Genomic DNA, 23,182 nt, shown 5'->3' with positions numbered 1-23,182 from the left:
CACAGTTTTTTTTTTTTCACTGATGATGCGGGGAAACCAGGCGTTATGTTGTCAAACAAATGTTAAATCTTCTATTTTTACCAATTGGTCTATACCCTAAAGAGTGGTGGAAATTGTTAGTACTACAATCCAAATCCTAAAAGGGGGACCGAATATAGAATCATCCTAAGTCTATATTCACTGTGCTTTCACAGCGTAATCTATAGGCCTTTGCGGTAACCATTCTGCTCCAATAAACCCAAAGAAATTATTCACAAGCTATTAAATGTGAATGAGCCTCTTAAAGCTTCTTACTTCCTGCTTTGATAAAGGTTGTCTCTATTGTTCACAATTCTGTTCATTTTTATAGAGTCGTAAATTAATTTTACCGATAAAACCATTCCAGACCTGGTCAATAAGACTGGGCAGGGCATTTTTTGTTATTATTTTGAGTTTTGGGAGATTTAGTGAGTGCAATGATAGTCAATCGTGGGTCAGCTAAAACAATCAGTCATTGTAATGAGAATTTTCCAGGAACCAGAAATACCAGATCCATGTTCAATGATGTAGGTGTAGGGGCCAAGTGTCCGCCTCGCAATGGTCAGATATTGATGGCCTGTCCTGAGGAATAAATGTCTACTAAATCCTTTGACTGTGACGGGACCAGATAAATCTTGAGCCTGCCAGGGATAATTAAAAGTGTATTCTTGCACATGCACCACATCAGCCACATGTATGTAATGATGGCGTCCATGAATACCTAAATGTAGAATTGTTATTATACAGCTACATACTCACCAGCACGGTGTGCATTCCTGTATACAGACGACTTAGGGACACTAGGGTAGAGAGGAAAAGTGCTGCCACAAATCCTAGCACAAATGGGAACTGCAGGAAAAAAAAAAAAAAAGACAGGTTATTAAAATTAATCCCCTAAACCAGTGGTGGCTAACCTATGGCACTGGTGCCAGAGGTGGCACTCAGAGCCCTTTCTGTGGGCACCCAGGTCATCACCAGAGATGACTCCAAGTATCTTCCCAGACAGCCCAGGACTTGCTGTGCACAGAGCTATTTTAAGGTAACTGTGCTACCTGGGATTACTGGAGGAGTGGGAAGTTGTGTACAGATCTTGATCATCCAAATTTCTTTTATTTTCTGCTTTATTGGTGTCCTCAGGGGCTGGTATCAATGAAAGCTGTGACAGAGAAGGGAGTATAAATCACAAATTACATTTCTGTGCGGGCACTTTGCGATAAATAAGTGGGTCTTGGTTGTAGTTTGGGCACTCGGTCTCTAAAAGGTTCGCCATCACTGCCCTAAACTAAATATATTTTCATAAACTGCCATTAGAAAGCATTGCCTCTATCCCTTCATTGTCCCGCTACATGCCTGTAAACCTAAGCAATGAGGTCCTAAAGCTGTATGCAAATGACCTTTGAGATGTCCAATGAGTCATTAGCATATTCAAGCTGTCCAGCTTATTCATGAGTGGGAGGCACAGCCACTCATATGAGGTATAATGGTGTAATGGCTCCTCCATGTGCTTCCTGGTGCTGGCACCCCCTGCAGGCTGTGTGTATGAGATACTCCTATACACATGACTGACAGCCTGTATAATGGTGTGAGATATAATGGTGTATTGGCTCCTCCATGTGCTTCCTGGTGCTGGCACCCCCTGCAGGCTGTGTGTATGAGATACTCCTATACACATGACTGACAGCCTGTATAATGATGTGAGATATAATGGTGTATTGGCTCCTCCATGTGCTTCCTGGTGCTGGCGCCCCCTGCAGCCGATGTGTGTATGAGATACTCCTATACACATGACTGACAGCCTGTATAATGGTGTGAGATATAATGGTGTATTGGCTCCTCCATGTGCTTCCTGGTGCTGGCACCCCCTGCAGGCTGTGTGTATGAGATACTCCTATACACATGACTGACAGCCTGTATAATGGTGTGAGATATAATGGTGTATTGGCTCCTCCATGTGCTTCCTGGTGCTGGCACCCCCTGCAGGCTGTGTGTATGAGATACTCCTATACACATGACTGACAGCCTGTATAATGGTGTGAGGTATAATGGTGTAATGGCTCCTCCATGTGCTTCCTGGTGCTGGCGCCCCCTGTAGCCTGTGTGTATGAGATACTCCTATACACATGACTGACCGCCTGTATAATAATGTGAGGTATAATGGTGTAATGTCTCCTCCATGTGCTTCCTGGTGCTGGCGCCCCCTGCAGCCTCTGTGTGTATGAGATACTTCTATACACATGACTGACAGCCTGTATAATGATGATGTGAGGTATAATGGTGTAATGGCTGCTCCATGTGCTTCCTGGTGCTGGCGGCCACGCCCCCTGCAGGCTGTGTGTGTGTATAGGAGAGATACAACAGCTCCAGGATGCAGCCATGTTATAGCAGAACATGTCGGGTACTTGTGTAGCTGATGTCTGTCTCTCTCACATGTGTATTAGGAGGGACAGTATGTCAGCAGATAAAGCAAAGCCACCTGCAATGCTTTACTATACATTACACACAGACATGAGCAGGGGGAGGTGAGGGGAGGGGTAACAGGGGTGACATCACTGCCTCTGACCATGTGACCAGCCTCATTTACATGATAAAGAAAAGATGATTTTACAATGATTAATGTATGAAATAACTAGATAAAGGCTGTGATGGATCCTTGTGAGCTGCTCCAGCAGCTAGTGGTGACAGAAATAGTGACAGAGACCTGATGACAGGTGTCCTTTAAATTTCTGTAATTGTGGTGGGTAATTTTGCCCTAAGCTGGGTTGAAGGGTGTTTTTTTATGATTTTTAATGCAAAGCTGCAATCTTGAGTATGTTGACGGGATTTAAGGGTCTCTACCCTGGGCAGGAACCAGACCCCAAACATATAATGATAGTAGGTGGTCGCCTTCTTGGCTCTTCCAATGTCTCGGTATAACAGTTCGTGCAGCCACCAGGAAATGGCGTAGCAGATTTTTCTTGACCGAGAAGTTGGTGCCAAGCAAAACAGAGTAACATCAATTGGGTGGAGGCCTGGACAGACTTACAAGTGACCATCATGTAGGTGTCGAAAACAATGGTCCAGAATATTTGGAGCACAGAACAACTCCAGCAAATGTGGACTATAGAACCCACCTCTGAACCTCACCTCCAGCAAGTGTATATCCTATTGAGAATGAGGGGACACCTGTACCATCAGGACACCAATTTGTAATTCTTCTCTTGGGTGCTGCAGGGCAGGGGCATTTTGTGGAAGAAAAGAAAAGACTTCTCCCATTCATCATCAGTCATGTCAGTTGACAGTTCAGACTCCCATGCTTCTACAAACCCTGGTCTACCTGGGGATGAGTCCTCTAACAGGTTGCCATACAGTACGGAGAGGCTGTGTGCTGGTGGGGGATGTTTGTCTAAATAGGTCCTCAAGCTCCGTAATGGAATAGCCAATTTTTTTGCCACTAGAGCCTTCACAAAGGAAGCCAGTTGTTGGTATTCTAGGTCATTTCAGGGTTTGAATCCTTTAGTGAGTCCTAAGAAGGGATTTAGTCCAGATGTACACTTCATTTATAATGCCTCCCTGTAAGCACCCATAATGTGAATAGCCCTGAACTAAGATGCACCAAATTTTTGGAGAGGTGCTCACATCAGTCAATACTGCTCTAGCTCTGACCCAGTGTAGATTTGTGGCATAACATATATATAATCACTAGTACATGGCTTTATTACCCAATTCTGTATTACAGGGAAAAACCTGTAATCATTACAAAGTTCTTTCTCTATGTAAGGTCTATTCTGATTTTATCTTCATAGTTACTATGACTTGGGTTATTGTTTGCCCAGTTTTCTGGCAGAGCACATTTGACCTTCGAATAACTGGTTTCTTTCTCCCATAAATTGGACATAAATTTTTAAAAATATGCCTGCTGAGTCAATGTCTCTCAGGTACGTTGAAGGCCACAGCCAGCAGCAAATCAATAGCTCCTCGTACTTACATTTATATTATACATTCTGTTCTCTAAATAATATAATAACTATATCGTTATATAAAATGAAGGAAAAAAAAAACTGAGATGAACCAAACAAGTTATAACTGATGTTGATTATTGTTTATTATAGCACATTATTTCATTACTATTTGCAAGTGGTGCATGATGTTTATGTTGATATTGTAGTCGTCTGTTATTGCTTTTATCACTTTATATTCACCGGCTATCTGGTACCTACATCCCGGGTGTGTGTGTGTGGGGGGGGGGGGGGGGGCTGTTACAAATTGTAGCTTATCATGGCACATTTTGTGAAGTCACAAACAACTTGGTGTGTTTTTTAATGCACGCTGAATAAAGGCGATTGTTTTTTTATGGGCATATGAGTTCAGCCCGTTCTTAACACCAGATCTTCTTTTTTTGGATATATACTTGTTTTTTTCTGCTATACAAGTACTTGTTTTATATTGGCTACATAATACTTCTGGACATACATATTGGCACCAAAAAAGCTATAACAATGGCCCCTGACACTTTATGACACTTTATAAATACATGTGCAAGTAGTTTGCGCTGAAAAGAATGTGCCATGTCAGACAGAAAACTGGTGCAGGGGCTTTAAAAAAAACATGGGACAAGGTCTTTCCATCTATAATTATGGAATTCGAACGGAATTGAGGGAGTTCAGACACTTGGACTTTGGGTGCCCAGTTATTTTCATCAGGGGTGACCCACATTTAAATAAAAAGAAGATACATAAACAGCTACATGATCTGCACCTCCCCTTCCCTAGGATTAGTAGGTTTCTCCATAGAGATCTCCCCACTGATGTCATTTGTAAGTGATATCTAGTCATCCAAATACAAAGTCTAAAAAGAGAAGCACATTTCCAAATTTAGACAGTTGTGTATTTGGTCAATTCAAACACTATGGGGATATGAGAGATGCTTGGAAGTCCCCCTAGATCACTCCTACAACAGTCCCAGCAGTTCTCTAATATTTCTCAATATGTTTTTACAAAGATACTTTTTTTTAAAAGGTTTATCCACCAGATAATATTTTTCAGTTGTTTCAATGTAGAAAATCAATCCATCCATATTCAAATTGTGAAACCATCTCCAACCTGGTATCGATCCACGGCAGCCATCAAGAAAGTGAAAGAGATTGCAGTGGCAGCGATGGCATGAGTTGACGGCATGCCATATTCAGCTTCTACTCTAGTTTCAAGCTTTACTACTGGAGGAGAGGAAGGACGAGGCCACTTTAGGAGATCTTTAGAAGCTTGACCTATGTACATGACAATCTGAAAGAGAAAATTCACATGAGCTCAGTCTACTTTCTCAAAGTTATATAAGACGTTATAAAATCTGCTGCCAACCAATGGGTTTAGACAAAATCATCTAGTATAGGAATTCCATTAGCGTTCCTACAATGGTACTTCTGTATGTGTCACATTGCTCAAACATTTATCAAAAAAGTTTCCCTCTCACCCTCTCGTTTCACCTACCCCCTCGTTTCACTTCTCTGTGGTCTGTGGTTGGACTGTGGTCTGTGACCTAGGGCAATGCTTGTTATGCCAGATATGCACCTTCTGTAGATAATTCCACTATTATAGGCCTAAATGCATAAGGGATTGTAAAGGTCACTTCAAGTTAGCCCATATACATAGTCACAGGGGTGCAGATCAAAAGAATGGGGGTCTGTTGTACCCCTGTTCACTCCCACGAGAATGGAGCGGCAGATCGAACATGTGCGCTTAAGCTCCATTCACTGCCTATGAAACTGATGGAGATCGCCAGTGCTATAGAGCAGCATGCACCATGTGCGATCTGCGGCTCTGATCAATCAGGTTACAACGGAACTTCTTCCCTGTTCACTTATACTGTGGATAGGGGATAACTTGTAATGACTGGACAACCCCTTTAAGACCTATTGTGTGCCAGCACAAATATATATTCTGCAAACAATGGAGCAGATTTACTGAAAGTGACTAAAAGCTAAATTTTAGACTTTTATAATAATAATTATCTTTAGTTATGTAGCACCATCATATTCTGTGACTTTCAGTCTAAATTCTATGCACAATTTGTTGGCTTCGTTTCCACCGGAAAAAAACACACCAAAATTGATGCAGCTTTGGACTTGATAAATGTGTTACAAGGCAATTTTTTGTGAAAATGTTGTTGTGTACAGATTTGTAAATGTGGCCACGTGTTTAAGTAGAATTCATTGATTCTTTGATCATGTGGCTGGATGTTGAGCGACAGCGGAGGGTGCATTCGGAAAATGCTTGTTCATTCTTCTATGGCCTTTCCAGTTGCAGTCAATACTTTTCATCGACTTGCACAGGATAATTATTTTCAATTATGTTCTGAAGGTTACACAGTATGATGCTAAATAACCAATATGACTAGGCAGTTTTTCCTTGTGTGTGGCCAAGCCTCACATCTCATATATAAGAGGTGCTTACAGGTTTAACAGGGACATTCATTAAACAGACAGAAGCTTTAAGATAACAGCAGATGGTGCAGCAGATTGCATCAAATTTATTATAACTGGCGTGAAAATCCACAGATGTAGGGTGTACGTTATCGTAGCCAAGTAATACTTTATTTCCAAGCAAGTCTTACTTATGTATATAGGGTTACCCGGGTAAGAACAAGGTCAGGTAAGTCAATCCATACAGAAAGCTTAGAGCAGCATCTATCAGAATAGTATATAATGGAGATAGATACAAATAGACACACGCACGCTATAGACCTGACTGCTCCAGAATAAGCAGAGTATTAGTTGCCACTACTACCTAGTGTTAGGTGTGCATTTTGTATCCGTCAGCACCTGATAGTAGTGATAAAACTAACAGCAATGAATGCTCTGAAATGGTGAGAGCTGGAAATAAAATCCCAACTGTGCTAGAACCAATGGAGAGATTAAGGATGCAAGAGTTTGATAATAATTGATAAGATGTTAATTAAAGTTATATTACACAGGGCAGACCCACAATGCTACTCATAGTTATTACTTTGTGGGGAAATGCAGCCCATTATTCCCATTTGGTTGTGCTAAAACCTAAGTGTGCTTAAAGGAAGCCATGAGACGGGATGAAAATCCTGCCTCAGGTGGCAGATTGCCAGTAGTACTAACTTACCAATCACTAGCAAGACCATATTACTTAAAAAATACACCGCTGTAATTGACAGGCAGTGTGGTGCTCTGTATTTACTCTCTATGAGGGGGGTCTGGCTGTATTACGGATCTATTAGGGGTCCAATTTCAATTTTCTTTTGTTCTAGATATCTAAAGAAACATGTAACTGGGTAATTTAGGGCACTAGACCACAGGGCCATAAAAACATGTAGTTTGTTTAGTGTCCCAAATTGACAGGTTCTCTTACAGACTATGGGGGGGGGGGAATTTATCATATGCTGGCACTACCCCCGGTGCCACCCCCGTCCTCCTACGAGTCGCAGAGGTGGCGCAAAAATCTGGTATAGAAGCAGGTATAAATTCCCCCCGATAATCGTGTCTACTAGATTCCATTACAGTTTAAGGCAATGGTGGAGCAGTGAGTGAATCTGTGTATTATTGGATATCTCCCAGACAAAACTTTACTTTGGGGCCCAGATATGCGAAATCCACCCCTGGTTAGACACTGTGGTGAGATATTTATGTAATAAGGAGAGAGGGTTGTAGATGTATATATCTTAGAATATCTCAGGGATGTAAATGTGTTCATGTAAACCTATTTATTAGGAAATATAATTTTGCTGTTGGCTGCTGATCACTAACCCTAATCCTAAATCAATCTCCATCTATACATTTCCTCATGCAGGGAAGATAGTTTCCTGCCAGATGAATATTAGCTCATTGCTGGATTCATTCTGCATCTTTACCCTTTGCTGAGGAAATTGGCAATCATTGGGAGCGGAGCGTATTCCCTGCATAGAAAACATAGGAAGATGCCTTTGGCTGTGACTCCGGTACCTCTAACAGTTGTTTCTATGGCAACAAAACCGGAGAAGACTCTGGTCTGACGAAGGCGCTAAAAATAAGTCTGGCTGGAGAAAGAGAAGCAATCGGAAGTGAGGAAGATCAGACATAGACTGGAAACCAGACAACCAGATCACTATGCATGTGCGTAGTAATGGCGTAGGTAGAGGACGTCCTGCCGGGCCCATTGTTATATTCGGACAAGAACATGATGAGCATTACAAGAGGGATGGATCCACATCATTACTGGGATGATCATTATTCACGGGATTTCTTAGAATTCTGCAAATTCTTTGCTTTTAATATACTTTGTTTTAATATAGATAGTCATAAGAAAAGTCTGGACATTCCACAAGGTTTATAGGGCAGATATTTTTCTAGACTACTTCAGTTTTAGGTGATGCTGAGGAGCTCTATAATATCACAAAATCCTGGGCATCATGGGCTTCATCATGACATTGCCTCACATGGTAAAGGTGAACACCTTAAAGGAGTTGACTGGAGGATGAAAAATGTGGCTGCTTTCTTTCACAAATTGCTCCACGCCTGACCAAGTTTTGTGCTGGTATGGCAGCTCATGGATGGATCTTATTTGCAATACCACAGACTATCTTTGGTAAGGAGAGAAAGCAGCCATGTTTTTTAAACCTCTGGACAACCCCTTTAAAGGACCTAACCTGCTGATTGTTGGGGGTCTCGGTGATGAGACTCCCACACATCACGAGAACAGGGGGCTCACTCGGCAATCTCCCTCAGCTCCATAGAGATGAATGGAGCAGTATGGACATGCGCTGCTGAGCAAGGAGGGGTCCAACAGACCCCTGTTCTCGTGATCTGTAGGGGTGTATGGCCGATATACGTCCCCCATGCACTTCTATGGGCTCAGGGCACACGTGCGGCACTGTAATTGCTCCGTAGCCCGGGAAAAGATAGGACATGTCCTATCTTTTCCCGTGTTACGGCGCAGTGCCCCATATGTTCCTATGGAGAGGGGCGGGAGTGAGCTGCGCTCACCTCCTCCTCCTCTCCCCGTGCGCTGCCATGTGCCCGCCGTGCTACGGTGCATCCGGCAACGGCAGTGTGCATGTAGCCTAAGGGCGTAACTAGGAGAAGGCCCCATAGCAGATTTCTGAATGCGGGGCCTTTCTCCTACTTTAAAATATACGTATTACACTCATATATACACACATACCATAAACATACCATTCTTAACTCTTACACACACACATTTTTACAGATGCATACAATAGCGTATACACATACAGTATATACACATTACAGATACACATACATACATATACAGAATGTATACATCACATTTGTGTTATATGCATATTATGCTGTACAATGTGCAGCATAACATGTATATATTGGTGCACATCCTCTGTTCTTTAGTGTCAGGTCAGAACATGGGGCCCCTTGACACTGCGGGACCCATAGCAGCTGCTACCCCTGTAGTTACTCCCCCGATTCAGATGTATTACAAAGCTACACTCAAATCTTGTTTTTTAGATACTTTCAGCATACAAATCAGGAGAGCTCCGGACGTATGCGCTGAGTGTATACATAGACATATACTGGCCTCCTTCTGACCAGTATACATCGTATTCTGTGTAAAACAGTGTGGAAAGTGAAGCAAGTAACATATATGCTCATTGGAGGCCATTGGAGGTAATGGGGAATGGATGCCAAGTATTGCATCCCTCCTCTGGCCTCTGCTGAGCATATATGTCGCTCAGCAGGAGGAAGGTCCCCAGTAATGTCACTGTCCATGTAAGGAAACACCTGAACAGCCACAGCAGCTTGTCGCCGCTTTCAGGAGGGAGAGCAGGAACAGACTAAAGACTAATAACCTCCAATCCATCTTAAGATATAGATAATTATCATGAATTTAACCAATACATAAAAAAGTAAGAAATAGCTGCTGGATGCTGTGAATCACATCGTTATATGTTACTGGAGCTTCTTCAGGATCTGTACAATACACAATGTGCCAGAAATATCACAAGGAGCTGCCCTCATCTGGTGTCCAGAGGAACAGCTCATCCTGACACAGGTACAGAGCAGAATGGTGCATGCATTACTGTACTGCACAGAGACGCTGCTAGACAGACAGACAGTGCATGAACTTCATTAATAAAGGTGCTGACACACTTCAGAGACTAAATATATTGTTACAACATATACAGGTAAATAAATGAAAAAAAAAAAAATTCTCTAAGTTAAAAAAATCAGGACCCCTTTAAGGTTTGACAGACTGATAATTTTCATGTTCTTTCTAGAAACCGCACAAACCAAAATCAGAAAGTATATATTAAATCTCAGGAATGTGATGTGCCAACGTCTGGGGATATCTCATGTACTGCATATCTTCTATAATCCAAAAAACAATAAGCAGCGTAATATGAGGGTATCAAAACCACAAGTATTAGGAATAAGAGAAATCCCATAGGCACAGCGGGAAATGAGGGATAAACCCACAACTCCCATGAGAAGCCGGGCATGGATCAAATCACTTCAATATGTGGAGGTTTCCCTGAGGTGTTTTATACATCATTACAATGAATAACTTTGGGAATGTGCTTCTAGAAAGTAATGATACTTACACACCAGACAATGATCAGTCGTCTTGCAATAAAAGAATCTATATTCCATAATGTAAAAGGAAGGAACGTGATGTAAAATACTTCTTGGCCCAGTGCAGCAGCAAATCTGAAGAGGTAATAGAGCGCATAGTTGTGGACCACATACTTCCTCACCGAGCCCTGCAACAAGGACAAAAGGGGACAATTTTAGGTATAAATTATAAGCTCAGGTGAACGGTGGATTCTTGGCAGTGATCTTGGCGGGTCAAAATTTGAAAAAAAAAAAAAAAGGTGTACGAGTTGAGTTGTGCGTCACTTCTATAAAAGTCCATTTTTGGGATATTTTAGCTAAGATAACAAAAAGTTTGAATATATATACAGGCGGTCCCCTACTTAAGGAAACCTGACTTACAAACGACCCCTAGTTAAAAGATGGACCCCTCTGCACACTGTGACCTCTGGTGATGCTCCCTGGATGTTGCTATAGTCCCAGACTGCAATGATCAGCTGTAAGGTGTCTGTAATGAAGTTTAATTGATAATCCTTGTTCCATTACAGCAAAAAATTTTGAAAGTCCAATTATCATTGAGACAAAAAAACAATTGTCTGGAGCTACAATTATAAAATATACAGTTCTGACTTACAGACAAATTCAACTTAAGAACAAACACTAAAATAATCTATTATGTATGTAACCCGGGGACTGTCTGTGCTGTATGCTTTAAAAAAAGATTTTGGTAGCTTCTTTAAAGTGGTTTTCCCACGAAGAAAAGTTAGGCCCTACCCGGGGATAGGGCCCAACTTGCTGATCATTGGTTCTCAGTGCTGAGACCCCCACAGATTCCAAAAACGAGGGGTGCATCCGACCCTCGTCGCTCCGTCAGACTAATGAAGCAGACGGCCGCACAAGACCGTCCTGCTCCATTAATCTCTATGGAGCTGACGGAGATCGTGAGTGCAGCGCTCTGCAATTTCCATCAGCTCCATAGAGATTATTGGATCAGAACGGTCATGTGCGTCCGTCTGCTTCATTAGTCTGACAGAGCAACGAGGGGTCTGATGGAGGAATGTGGGACCCCTTGTTTTCGTGATCTGTGGGGGTCTCAGCATTGAGACCCCCCACTGATAGGGCCTAACTTTTCTACGTGGCATTTTAGATAATAGCCACTGAGCTTTGTGCTTACAAACTTTTTATTTTTTATTATCTTTTCTATTTTATGAGATGTGAACTGCTTATTTCTGGCTTTGGCTCAAAAACTGCATCAAAAACTCTTCTGTTTGTTCCATCAATATAACATCTTATAAACCACAAGCCTGAAGCAGATAATGAGTGCACAGGGAGAAGAGAAAGAACATGACCAGATAGTTCCAGGAACTGCCAACATTGCCAAAATTTGTTATAGCAATAAGAAGCTTCAAAGGGGGTTTCCAAACAAAATCTAGTAACTTTCTATCCATGGCATTGGCATTAATAAGCATCATGGGTGTGTGACAGCAGTTTCAGGCTATAGAAGAAGCCAATGGAAGCGGCTCCATCTGTAAAGTACATAGTGTCTGTACAGGTCACAGCAGGTGCCGCTCTCCTGCCTTTTTAAGGGAATCCGTCATCACAATTTATCTACCTGTACTAACTGCTTGGTTATGTAGGTGCAACATCCCCCACCGGGGCCTAGCCCTTGAGGTGAGGCCTGGAGACAGCCGGGGCCCGCTGTACCGGAGTGGCTGGCGGTTGCGGCCTAAGCACGCTATGGTCACGGTGCTTGGTACGGGGGGAACCGGAGGGCTGTCCTACAGCCTGGCAGGTCTCCAGCAGGGTGGTGTTGGCAAGAAATGATGAGGGAGCGGCTGCTATAGCGGATCTCCCTGGGGCAACCCCTTAATGTCCCGAGTGTGAGTCTCTGGGTGATGGACAGGGTGCCGGTGATGGAGGCAGGGGTAGTAGCAGGGACCAGACGGAGGCAGAAGTTGAAGAAAACAACTTACAGTTCTTTATTGGAACCGCAGGAACATCAGCAACGTGCCTTTAACAAGATGGTGGAGTACTGGAGAGGTATTTGGAGGGAGCCACAGGATGTAGTTCACCAGCCTGGATGTATAGAGCAGGCTGGGAGGCAGCTGTGTCCTTAGAGGATGCTTCAGCTCGGTCCTGGATCTCTTCAGGTATCACCCTTGAAGGTAGGAATGATACCCCTTTTCCTCACTACACTACCTCTAGTCTTATCTTCCACTTCAGGCAGGGGCTAGGCTCTTCCTGCACTGGTCTGGTATGCTAGAGACTCTGAGCTGCTGCTCAGCTAACTACTCTCTGCTTGTGTCCTGCAGACCCAGAGGGCCTGACTAGGACCGGTCTCTCTCCTGAGAGAGGTTTCTCTCTTTCTCCTCTGGGGAGAGTCTCCTCTTCTCCTCTAGAACATTCCAGGCTAGGGGGTTTTATTACCTCCCTTTGGTCAGGTGGTGGGTGCTCCTCCAATTACCTCTCAGTGCACAGTGACAGGATGTAACACAGACATTGGTCAATAGCATCTTGCATTATACAAAATACTTAACCTCTGCCTTGCCAGGCAGGATTAACCACTGCAATTTCCCCTTGATCCTATAAGGACCATGTAGTGTAAGGTGATGTTACCTATAGGTGGGACGTATTCGCAAGCACTACCTCGCCATTGCATCGGCGAGGGTGTTGCATACCCCGGGGGCAATTGAAAGAGCCGCCCTCGGCTCGACTACAGATGTTTTGGGGCACAGAGGGGGCTAAGGGCACTTCTAGGAAGTGCAGGCTATGTGAGGTGTAGGGACAAACCGCCCATGGTCCTGGAGACAGGCACCTGGGTTGGTGTCGGACTAAGACAAAAATGTAGCTGTATGACAGTTGGTCGCTGACGCCATTAAACCGAACTGTACAGTAGGAAAGGTGTGGTGTCATGTCCTGTAATCCACTCCTTGCACCAAGGCCTGTATATTTGTTTGATCAACGCTTCTTCCCTGGCGGCAATTATATGGTGTCTATCTGCATTGCATGAGCATATGCGACACAAGTACCTCCTGACTGGTATCCTTACCCATGTATGGGTGGCATCCAGGTGCTAACTCTGTAACACCCCCGGTCCCCTTAGGACCCGCAGTTTACGGACTACCCCCATGTGCAAACCTCAGTTTGAGGGATCAGGTAGCGGTCAGTGTTTTACATAAAAGACGGTCCGACACAGCCACACTACAACCTGAAAAGCCTATGAAAGGGTTAATGCAGACTACTGGCAGATATGACAGTGTGCAAACATTTTTGTAAACTCACATTGGCTTAGCAGCCCAATGGGTACACATCTTATAACATAACGTTACAGATAGATAGGCTACTCAGAGTAGCACGGTAGCAAATGTCTCTTTACCTAAAAAGGAAAGGCATAAAAGTGCATGCATAACGTCCATACCTAAAAGGAAGGCATTAAGTGCAATATAATAATAAATGGCCACTTTTCCCTTGTAGTATCTGGCAAAAGTCTCTCAGAAGGTCTCTAATGACAAAGTCCATCTTCTGGGTACAGCCCTTGATGTGGGGGAAAAGTGCAATGAAGAAGCAAAGGGTCGCCTCTATTTGGAGAGGGACAGAGTCCTTTGATGACATCTCTGCTGTGGCAGAGGAAGGGTGCTATCATAGCACATAATCTCTTGACTGAGATAAATAAGGGTAAGAGTCTCAGGAAAGTCTCTGGCTCTTTGGGGAAAATGGAGATAAATACACAATATGTTTACAATGGACAAAGTACCTGGAGAGGGCTACAGCCCTTCAGGGATTAGTCAGTATCGCTGGGTTCGGCAAAGACAGGATCCAGCTCCTGCAGGGAATCCTGTGCATCCTCAGCGGGAGTAGGTACCGGCTGGGGACACCCGGTGGCAGCAGTGGGTACTGCAGGTGCAGCAACATCCTCCGGACCTTCAGGGGGAGGAGCGCTGTCGCCCGGGGTGTCGGCTGTTCCAACCGGGGGCTCAACTGAGCCAGGGACCACGGAGGGGTCCAAGAAGAAATAAACAGAGTCCAGCGGCCGCGCCGCGGCTCCTTCCAGCTCCGGTTCTTCCGGGGCCGGGTCATCACCCCATTGGTAACCGGCAAGGGGAGATGCGGGCCTAGATGGAACCTCCGGACAAGGTTCACTAGCCGGGATGTCTTCTCCCACAGAAGAGCCGCGGGACCTGGCAATACTCCCGGCAGGGGAACCGGTAGGGGTGGCGCCCTGTATCATGCCCGGCCCATGGATGGCAATGGGACCCGTACTCACAATTACTGTGGATGGGGCATTCACGTGGGTCACCGCCCGGGGACTTGCAGCCGAGGAGGAAGAGGTGTTCGGGGATTCCGGCCACTCGTCGTCCTCATACCAGTCATCGTGCGGGTAGTAGCGGTCCTCATCGGAGTCGGGGATCCGGATCACTCCAGCCGCCCAGGGTCCTCGAGGTCCTTCCTGCAGGGAGAACTCGATGCACTCGCCTGGCTTGAGGTTGTGCTGGCTCTCCGGCAGATCAGGCCTCTTGACGGACCGGCGGGGTATAAATACTTCCCGTCCGGTGTAGTCCTGGGTAGCGAAGCCATAGCCCTTCCGCTTGTCGAAGAACCGGACCATGCCGGTGGTGCGGTTCTTCTCGACCCAAGCTCCCGCTGTGGATCTGCCGGCCATATACCGCTGGGCCTCCTTCTCTCGGCGTCGCTGTTCCGAGACAGCGTCTCGGAGTCGCCGGCGGGTGGCCTCACCTCGGCCTTGAGGCTGCGGAGGTTTCGGTGCTGGGGCTCGTGGCTCCGGTTCGGGTTCGGATCTCCTCGGACGACAGGTAGGTGCCGGAACAGGAGCAGGAACCACCGGAGGATCAGGAACCACTACAGCGGGGCTAGCAGGCCGCGCAACAGGAGTAGTAGGCCTCGGAGCAGGTGGAACGGCAACACTAGGCCCAGGCGTTGGCTCCGCAGGAGTCGGGGCCTCCCCACGTGGCGCCTCCACGTGGACCCGCGGTACCGGGATGGTAGCCGGGATAGGGACGAGGAACCGCCCGGGTGGAATTTGATACTGCGTCACCGTTTGGTAGCATGTCCTGGTGACGAAGGCCCGAGTCAATCCTCGGTGCAGCCGATGTCCAGCGGAGGGTCTTCGGACAGGCTGCGCAGAGACCACCACCATAGTCTCTAAGACCTCATAAAACTCTGGACGCTCCACAGGAGGGAAAGGCGGAGGACCCCACATGGCGTTGTCCTCGCTGCTCAAAGTCCACTCTAGTTCTGCCGCTTCTCTGAGGCAGGGCAGGAAGTCCGCCTCGAGCCAGTGGGAGGAGTCCGAGTCCTTCCCGCCAAGAGCTGTGGCGGGCTCTAATTTTTCCTGTGCCACAGGAGGCGGGGTTCGCGCGCTTCGCGTGGGTGGAGCTTGATGCGTCATCTGGGTTTCCCGCCAGTGAAGGTTTTGGCGGGCTGGAATTATTTGCTGCGCCACAGTTTCTGAGGTAAAAATCTTCAGGCGCGGCAGCGCCGGATGTAGCAGAGCTGGTACAGTTCTTGCCAGGATTAACCTCTGGAGTGCGGGAGCGGTGCTCGACCGCACGTGGCAGCAGTATAACACAGTTAATTCCAGAAACGTACAAGTCCTTAGGCCTAAACCCGGATGGCAGCAGGGTTAGGCAGCACAGTCTTTTAATAAAGGAAAGTCTTTAATGCCGTAATAAGGCACAGAAGTCTATATCCTGTTCGTGACGCCACTTGCAACATCCCCCACCGGGGCCTAGCCCTTGAGGTGAGGCCTGGAGACAGCCGGGGCCCGCTGTACCGGAGTGGCTGGCGGTTGCGGCCTAAGCACGCTATGGTCACGGTGCTTGGTACGGGGGGAACCGGAGGGCTGTCCTACAGCCTGGCAGGTCTCCAGCAGGGTGGTGTTGGCAAGAAATGATGAGGGAGCGGCTGCTATAGCGGATCTCCCTGGGGCAACCCCTTAATGTCCCGAGTGTGAGTCTCTGGGTGATGGACAGGGTGCCGGTGATGAAGGCAGGGGTAGTAGCAGGGACCAGACGGAGGCAGAAGTTGAAGAAAACAACTTACAGTTCTTTATTGGAACCGCAGGAACATCAGCAACGTGCCTTTAACAAGATGGTGGAGTACTGGAGAGGTATTTGGAGGGAGCCACAGGATGTAGTTCACCAGCCTGGATGTATAGAGCAGGCTGGGAGGCAGCTGTGTCCTTAGAGGATGCTTCAGCTCGGTCCTGGATCTCTTCAGGTATCACCCTTGAAGGTAGGAATGATACCCCTTTTCCTCACTACACTACCTCTAGTCTTATCTTCCACTTCAGGCAGGGGCTAGGCTCTTCCTGCACTGGTCTGGTATGCTAGAGACTCTGAGCTGCTGCTCAGCTAACTACTCTCTGCTTGTGTCCTGCAGACCCAGAGGGCCTGACTAGGACCGGTCTCTCTCCTGAGAGAGGTTTCTCTCTTTCTCCTCTGGGGAGAGTCTCCTCTTCTCCTCTAGAACATTCCAGGCTAGGGGGTTTTATTACCTCCCTTTGGTCAGGTGGTGGGTGCTCCTCCAATTACCTCTCAGTGCACAGTGACAGGATGTAACACAGACATTGGTCAATAGCATCTTGCATTATACAAAATACTTAACCTCTGCCTTGCCAGGCAGGATTAACCACTGCAATTTCCCCTTGATCCTATAAGGACCATGTAGTGTAAGGTGATGTTACCTACAGGTGGGACGTATTCGCAAGCACTACCTCGCCATTGCATCGGCGAGGGTGTTGCATAGGGCTATGCACACACATCACCTATACATGTGTTTTTATTTTCCAGTTGCTTTTTCCACACCAAAACTTGACAATAGAAATATGCAAATTAGGCTGAAGTGCTTTGGGGGGAGGAGTTAGCACAGCACCTCAGAGCTCCAGCTCCACATCAATCACAATTCCCCCTTCCAGTGCCCAGACCCTTCTCTCTTCCTCCACCTTTAGCAATGTTACTACTGGGTCCAGCATGATTTGGAGTTAGAGCCCTGAGGTGCTCTGCTAAAGCACTTCAGCCACATCTGCAGTGAAGTCTTGGCAGGGAAGGAACAGATGGATTGGCTGGATGACATGTGTGGGCATAGCCCTACATAATATAGTAGTTAGTTTGGGTATGTAAATTATTAGGGGCATATTCCCTTTGAAGAGAGGGCAGCTACAATTTGGATGGAGACACCTGCTTCAGGCTCTTTCCTTAGAATGAAACAACTGAACATTGAATATGACAAGTGTTTCAATCCCACCAATCACCTATTGATGTTCAAGCGAGGGATACCACGAAAATCAGTGGGTTCTGACCAATGTTAATCTTACATATAAGCTGTATTCAACTGCCATAGGAAGGAATGGCATTATCTCAAGAGGGTGAGATACTTCAAAGTCCAGCCTTTTTAAGCACATAGACACCTACATATCATAATGTTAGTGAAGCGTATCCTGGATTTAATTTTTGACATTTGGGCTTCCTGCACACACTGTGCGAGTTTCTAGAAAGTAATGATGCTTACGTAGCGGTCACTGGCGTGAGGTCCACTTACGCTGAGCTCCGATTATTGCGGCTCGGACAGTCGGCTCATGCACAATCATGGCCATGAGCCAATAGAAGTGTGTGTGATCCATTGATTTAATTGACAGTCCATGGAATAAACCTATTTTGGTGTCCATAAGAGTGGGGGCGAGTTAGATTGTAGATTTAAATGTCCTATGCCCTGCAGATATTTTAGATCATGTATGTAGAGTGCGAATGAGATTTGTTTATACATTATCCATTACAGGCAGTCCCTGGGTTACGTACAAGATAGGGTCCGGAGGTTTGTTCTTAAGTTGAATTTGTATGTAAGTCGAAACTGTATATTTTATCATTGAAGTTCTAGACAAATTTTTTTCTTTTGTCCCAGTGACAATTGGAGTTTCAAAATGTTTTGCTGTAATGGGACCAAGGATTATCAATAAAGCTTCATTACAGACACCTTACAGCTGATCATTGCAGTCTGGGATTATATTAAAGCATCCAGAGACCTTCACCAGAGGTCACAGTGGGCAGAGGGGTCCGTCTGTAACTATGAGTCGTCTGTAAGTCGGGTGTCCTTAAGTAGGGGACCGCCTGTATACTGAAACTAAATTGCCAAATCTTGGATGCAGGTAAACTGGCAGCAGTGATAATTTCCTAAAATATCCTATGATATTTTTTTTTTTATATAACTGTATTTTTTTAAAGATTTTTGTTTTCCAGCAATCTGTAGACTGTAACGTAGCATAATGTCATAGTAGTAGACAATGCCAACATGCCATTAGATAGTGGACAATAAATACACAAACCAAGTAAATATAGTGATGGAGAACATGAAACCAAGATAACAAGATCTTAACGAGTATAGGGGCTCTTTACGAGCCAATGGCTACATAACTGTTCAACATATAGACAGGGGCGTTACTTGAGGGGGTGCAGAGGATGCGGTCGCAACCAGGCCCAAGAGGCTTTGGGGGCCCATAAGGTCTCACTTTCCCATACAAGAAGATTAGTACTATAACCCATACATTATAGTCAGGGCCCTGGCACAAACTTTGCACTGGGGCCCATCAACATCAAATTACGCCACTGCATATATACATAATGAAATATTAAGGAATTTCATGTAAAGAATAAATTATGGCAAATAAAAAGGTCACAAGTGATCTGGATCAGCATGAATCTCTAGCATTGTCCTTGCTGACGGCAGCCTATCTCAGTGCCTACTGACATGTGATGCTGCAGATTTAATAGGCATCCTTAATGCTTTACAACAGTCCATATTAACCCAGGAAGCACAGTGTCAGCCGCTGCTACATTGAATCCTTCCCTTCCTAGACTTCATCTGAATTGCTGAACAAATAGGCAGGAAGTCTTGGGATCAGTTTAAGACATTAACGATAACAAGGATCTATGTGGAAAGGGTGGGGGACATCTTTATGTGAGCATGACTGGTGCCAGTGCCATACCACCGCCGCCCGCATGAAGCAACTCATTGTCAGAGCAAAACTAATGACATTTAACACTAGGCCCAAAAAAAGAAAACAGCTACACAGGCAATCAGGTCATGGAGCATAAAAAACAAACACTTTACAAAGCCAGTTACCAACCTCATAAACATTATTCTGTAAAATTAATTAATAGGATCTATTATAAATATTTGTACATACAAGTCACCATTTATGCCCCTAGGGGGCTGCATTTGGTAACGCAGTCAATAAGTACTTGGAATATGTAGTCTCATTGTGAATTCTGAACTTTATTTGCATATTTGTACTGCAATTTTATTTTGTATTCTAGTATTTCTTGCTCCTTTTATTTTATCTTTTATTTTAATTCATAGATTGTAAGCTCTTGTTTGCAGGGCCTCCTCACTCCTAAAATTTCATCTGACCATGTATTTGCTTTGTAATGTCCTATTTTGTTTGTATATGCACCCCATGATCTGTAAAGCGCTGCACAATATGATGGTGCTATAGAAATAAGGATTAGAGATGAGCGAGCATACACGTCCGAGCTTGATGCTCGTTCGAGTATTAGCGTACTTGAAACGGCTCGTTGCTCGGACGAGTATTTCGCCCACTCGAGAACTGCTCGAGTCAATGCAAATTGTCTTCTGGTAAGTAAGCAGATGTACAGAAACATCTGCAATGTGTTCTTCAGTGAAGAACACATTGCAGATGTTTCCATACATCTGCTAACTTATCAGAAGACACGAGTGCAGAACGGTGTTCTTCACAATAGTATGTGAAGAACAATATGTGAAGATTCAGTGAAGAACACATTGCAGATGTTTCCATACATCTGCTTACTTATCAGAAGACATTATTTCTCAATAAAATGACACATTGAAAAATGCTCGAGTCTCCCATTGACTTTAATGGGGCTCGTTATTCGAAACGAGCACACGAGCATGTGCAAAAGTTTGTCTCGAATAACGAGCACTCGAGCATTTTAGTGCTCGCTCATCTCTAATAAGGATGTATTATTATTATGTTATTATATAGTTATCAGTGAGACACATACAAGTAGATTCTAACCTGTTGAAATAGAAGGCGGGGCAAAATCTCATAAAACATAAAAGAATAGTGATATAGCTAACGACAGCAGGCGGGCACATTGTGACTTGATTTAATCAACATGGATTATCAAAGATCATCCTATTGTGTTAGTTGGCATAGAGTGAAAGATAGGAACTTGTATTTCTTCTTCTATGTCATGGCTTGTCTCATGATCCATTGACACCCGATTGCTTCTCAGTAAACTTTGCATGTGAAGAGAGAACTCCAGCTGCCTCCTATCACTCCTGTCCTTAAGTCACTTGTGCAGTGACCGAAATGTTGTTACCCAACTCTCCCAGATTCCTCCATCAGCGATTTTAATAACATATACAGAAAACATTGTGACACCATAAAACTTGCCATACAGTTGTATAGAAGTTTTACGGACTATTGACAAACTTGAGATCTGACCATAAGGAGTAATTAAATGTGCTCCACTGTAACTTTACAATTCCGCTAGAGTTCACTGAAAGTGCATTGTCCGTGTATAATGCTGCGTGTGGCGATTCACTAAGCTTGTGCGCCAGAAATCAGGAATGTGTCACTTCCCCGCTCAGGTCTGACAGAGTTCACCATCTTTTTTGGGGTGCATCTTTAACATAGGGTCTGCGACACAATTTGAAATCCCGCGCTCAGTCCGAATCAGTTCAACTGATGGCACGACCCCGAATTTGTGTCTCACGGAAACCAGCGCAGCTGAGCCACAAAATGGTTGCGTGCGACACAATAGCAGCACAGATACTTCTTAAATACCTCTGCAAGTCAAGAGAACGTGAAGCCATGAAGAACGTGCACGGTCCGACAAAAGTGAGCAGCGCGACTTTTAGTAAATGAGCCCCAGTTACTTTGCTTCATGTAATGAAGCTAGATAGACCCCAAATCAGTTCCTCTCCTGCAAGACCATTGGACTCACACTGCAGCCTTATCCAGTATTGTGAGATTACCCAAGGGCCAGAACTTGGTCTCCTAAATTGAATCTAGAAGATATTGGGGCTCATTTACTAAGGGTCCCCGGCGATTTCCGTCTTGCACCGCATTTAATGGGATTTTGGTGCACGCGATCGCATTTTGCCGCATCAGGGGGCGGACCGTCAGAGAACCCGACGGATTCGGACTACATGTGGGATTTAACATTTTGAATTGTGGCGCAAGACACACACTTACAAGCACCAGAAAGAAGAAGGTGAACTCTGGCGGACCTTGCCGGGGAAGCGACGGATGCAGGAACTCGGGTACACGAGCTACGTGAATCGCGCCAGACTTCATCTTCGCTGGACCGTCCGAATCGGGGATCTCGACAGGCCCAGGTAAGTAAATTTGCCCCATTATTACATGTAGTGCAAATATTTGTAACACAAGACATACTATGCCCTATGTTTACACAATGGATATGGAATTTTTATATGCCTTTGGTATGATTTATTTTTTGGATATAATAAGGATGTTTAGATATATTTCAACACACTGGGATCATGGTCTATTTTTACTATAAGTAAGTACTATAGGAATAACGTGGGCGCTGTTTCATGTTTCAATGTTTTTTGGTCTGGCAATGTTTGACATTGTTTTGGCACAGTTCTGGTGCAAATGCTGTTTTGTAACTTATCATTGTACCAAATAAACATAGGACAGTGCAAAGTCACTTTGACATGGACCCTGCTTGCACCAAATTCATTATTTGCATAGACTAGTCTGCACAATAGGACTGAATTCATGATTTGCGACTTTTGGCACAAATTGACACCAATCCCCACCCTGGTCTTTATTCTGTGACTTTTTACTCAACTTGTTATGTGACCGTCACAAACAAATCCCAAATCATAAGACACTGTCAGCAGATTTATCAAGGATCAAAGCCACTTCAGTGAACCTGACAGCAGCAGAGCTCCAAAGATAGACATAGGGGGTTGTTTACCATTGGTTTTCCTGGGCTTTTTTGTCTCAAAAAAGTTGCATTGAGTTTTTTTGGGACTTTTCGCTGCTAATAAGTCTCACAGGGCTATTTCCATCTCTTCATTAATCTGGCGAAAACATAGAACTACTGCTAGTGCAACGCAAGATTGCTGACTTCAAGTCTCAGTTACTCCAGTCCACTGCTGGTGTATGTGCTGGGAATTTTGGTGGATTTTTTTTTTTTTTCAAAAAAGCATACACAGCAATTAGAGCAAATGAACATAACATTTATTAAATGGCCAAAGCTACTTTATTGAATCTCATGGACAGCAGAGCTCCAAAAACAGACATAGAACTGTCCCAAGGAGCCGGTCTGATGATGACTTACCCCCCCCCCCCCAATGACTTTATACCATTAATATGACCGTCAGGTTTCTGTGCTAATGCATCAGTAAAGTTTAGCTGCAGTACCCGACATAAGCCACAGATCATGGTGGCGCTGTATCTAGAAAAAAAAAATCTTTGACAACCCTTTCAAAGTTAAAGACACACTTTTTATGTTTCTTTTCACCATCCACAGGCGTAAGCAGCATAGAATGAGTTAATTGAAGAAGATGCAGTTATCAGAAGGGAGTGGACTA

The 23,182-nt window shown here is 44.8% G+C and overlaps 1 protein-coding gene across 2 annotated transcripts in view; it reads right to left on the bottom strand.

The window, feature by feature from the left end:
* SGPP2 (sphingosine-1-phosphate phosphatase 2) overlaps positions 1–23,182 on the bottom strand; it is a 39,987-nt gene that overhangs the window by 5,764 nt on the left and 11,041 nt on the right. Inside the window, exons 2-4 of one of the 2 annotated variants that reach the window (XM_072143141.1) lie at positions 10,570–10,728; positions 5,097–5,276; positions 778–867 (exon numbers count right to left, since the gene is read on the bottom strand). In XM_072143141.1, coding sequence (XP_071999242.1) covers positions 778–867; positions 5,097–5,276; positions 10,570–10,728 — 429 coding nt within the window. The remainder of the gene's footprint in view (positions 1–777; positions 868–5,096; positions 5,277–10,569; positions 10,729–23,182) is intronic. The other variant, XM_072143142.1, reaches the window with a different exon arrangement.

This window comes from Engystomops pustulosus, chromosome 3, assembly GCF_040894005.1.
Source record: "Engystomops pustulosus chromosome 3, aEngPut4.maternal, whole genome shotgun sequence".
Classification (NCBI taxonomy): Eukaryota; Metazoa; Chordata; class Amphibia; order Anura; family Leptodactylidae; genus Engystomops; species Engystomops pustulosus.
The sequence above is the reverse complement of the archived record's forward strand: the minus strand, read 5'-3'. Positions and strand labels throughout refer to the sequence as shown.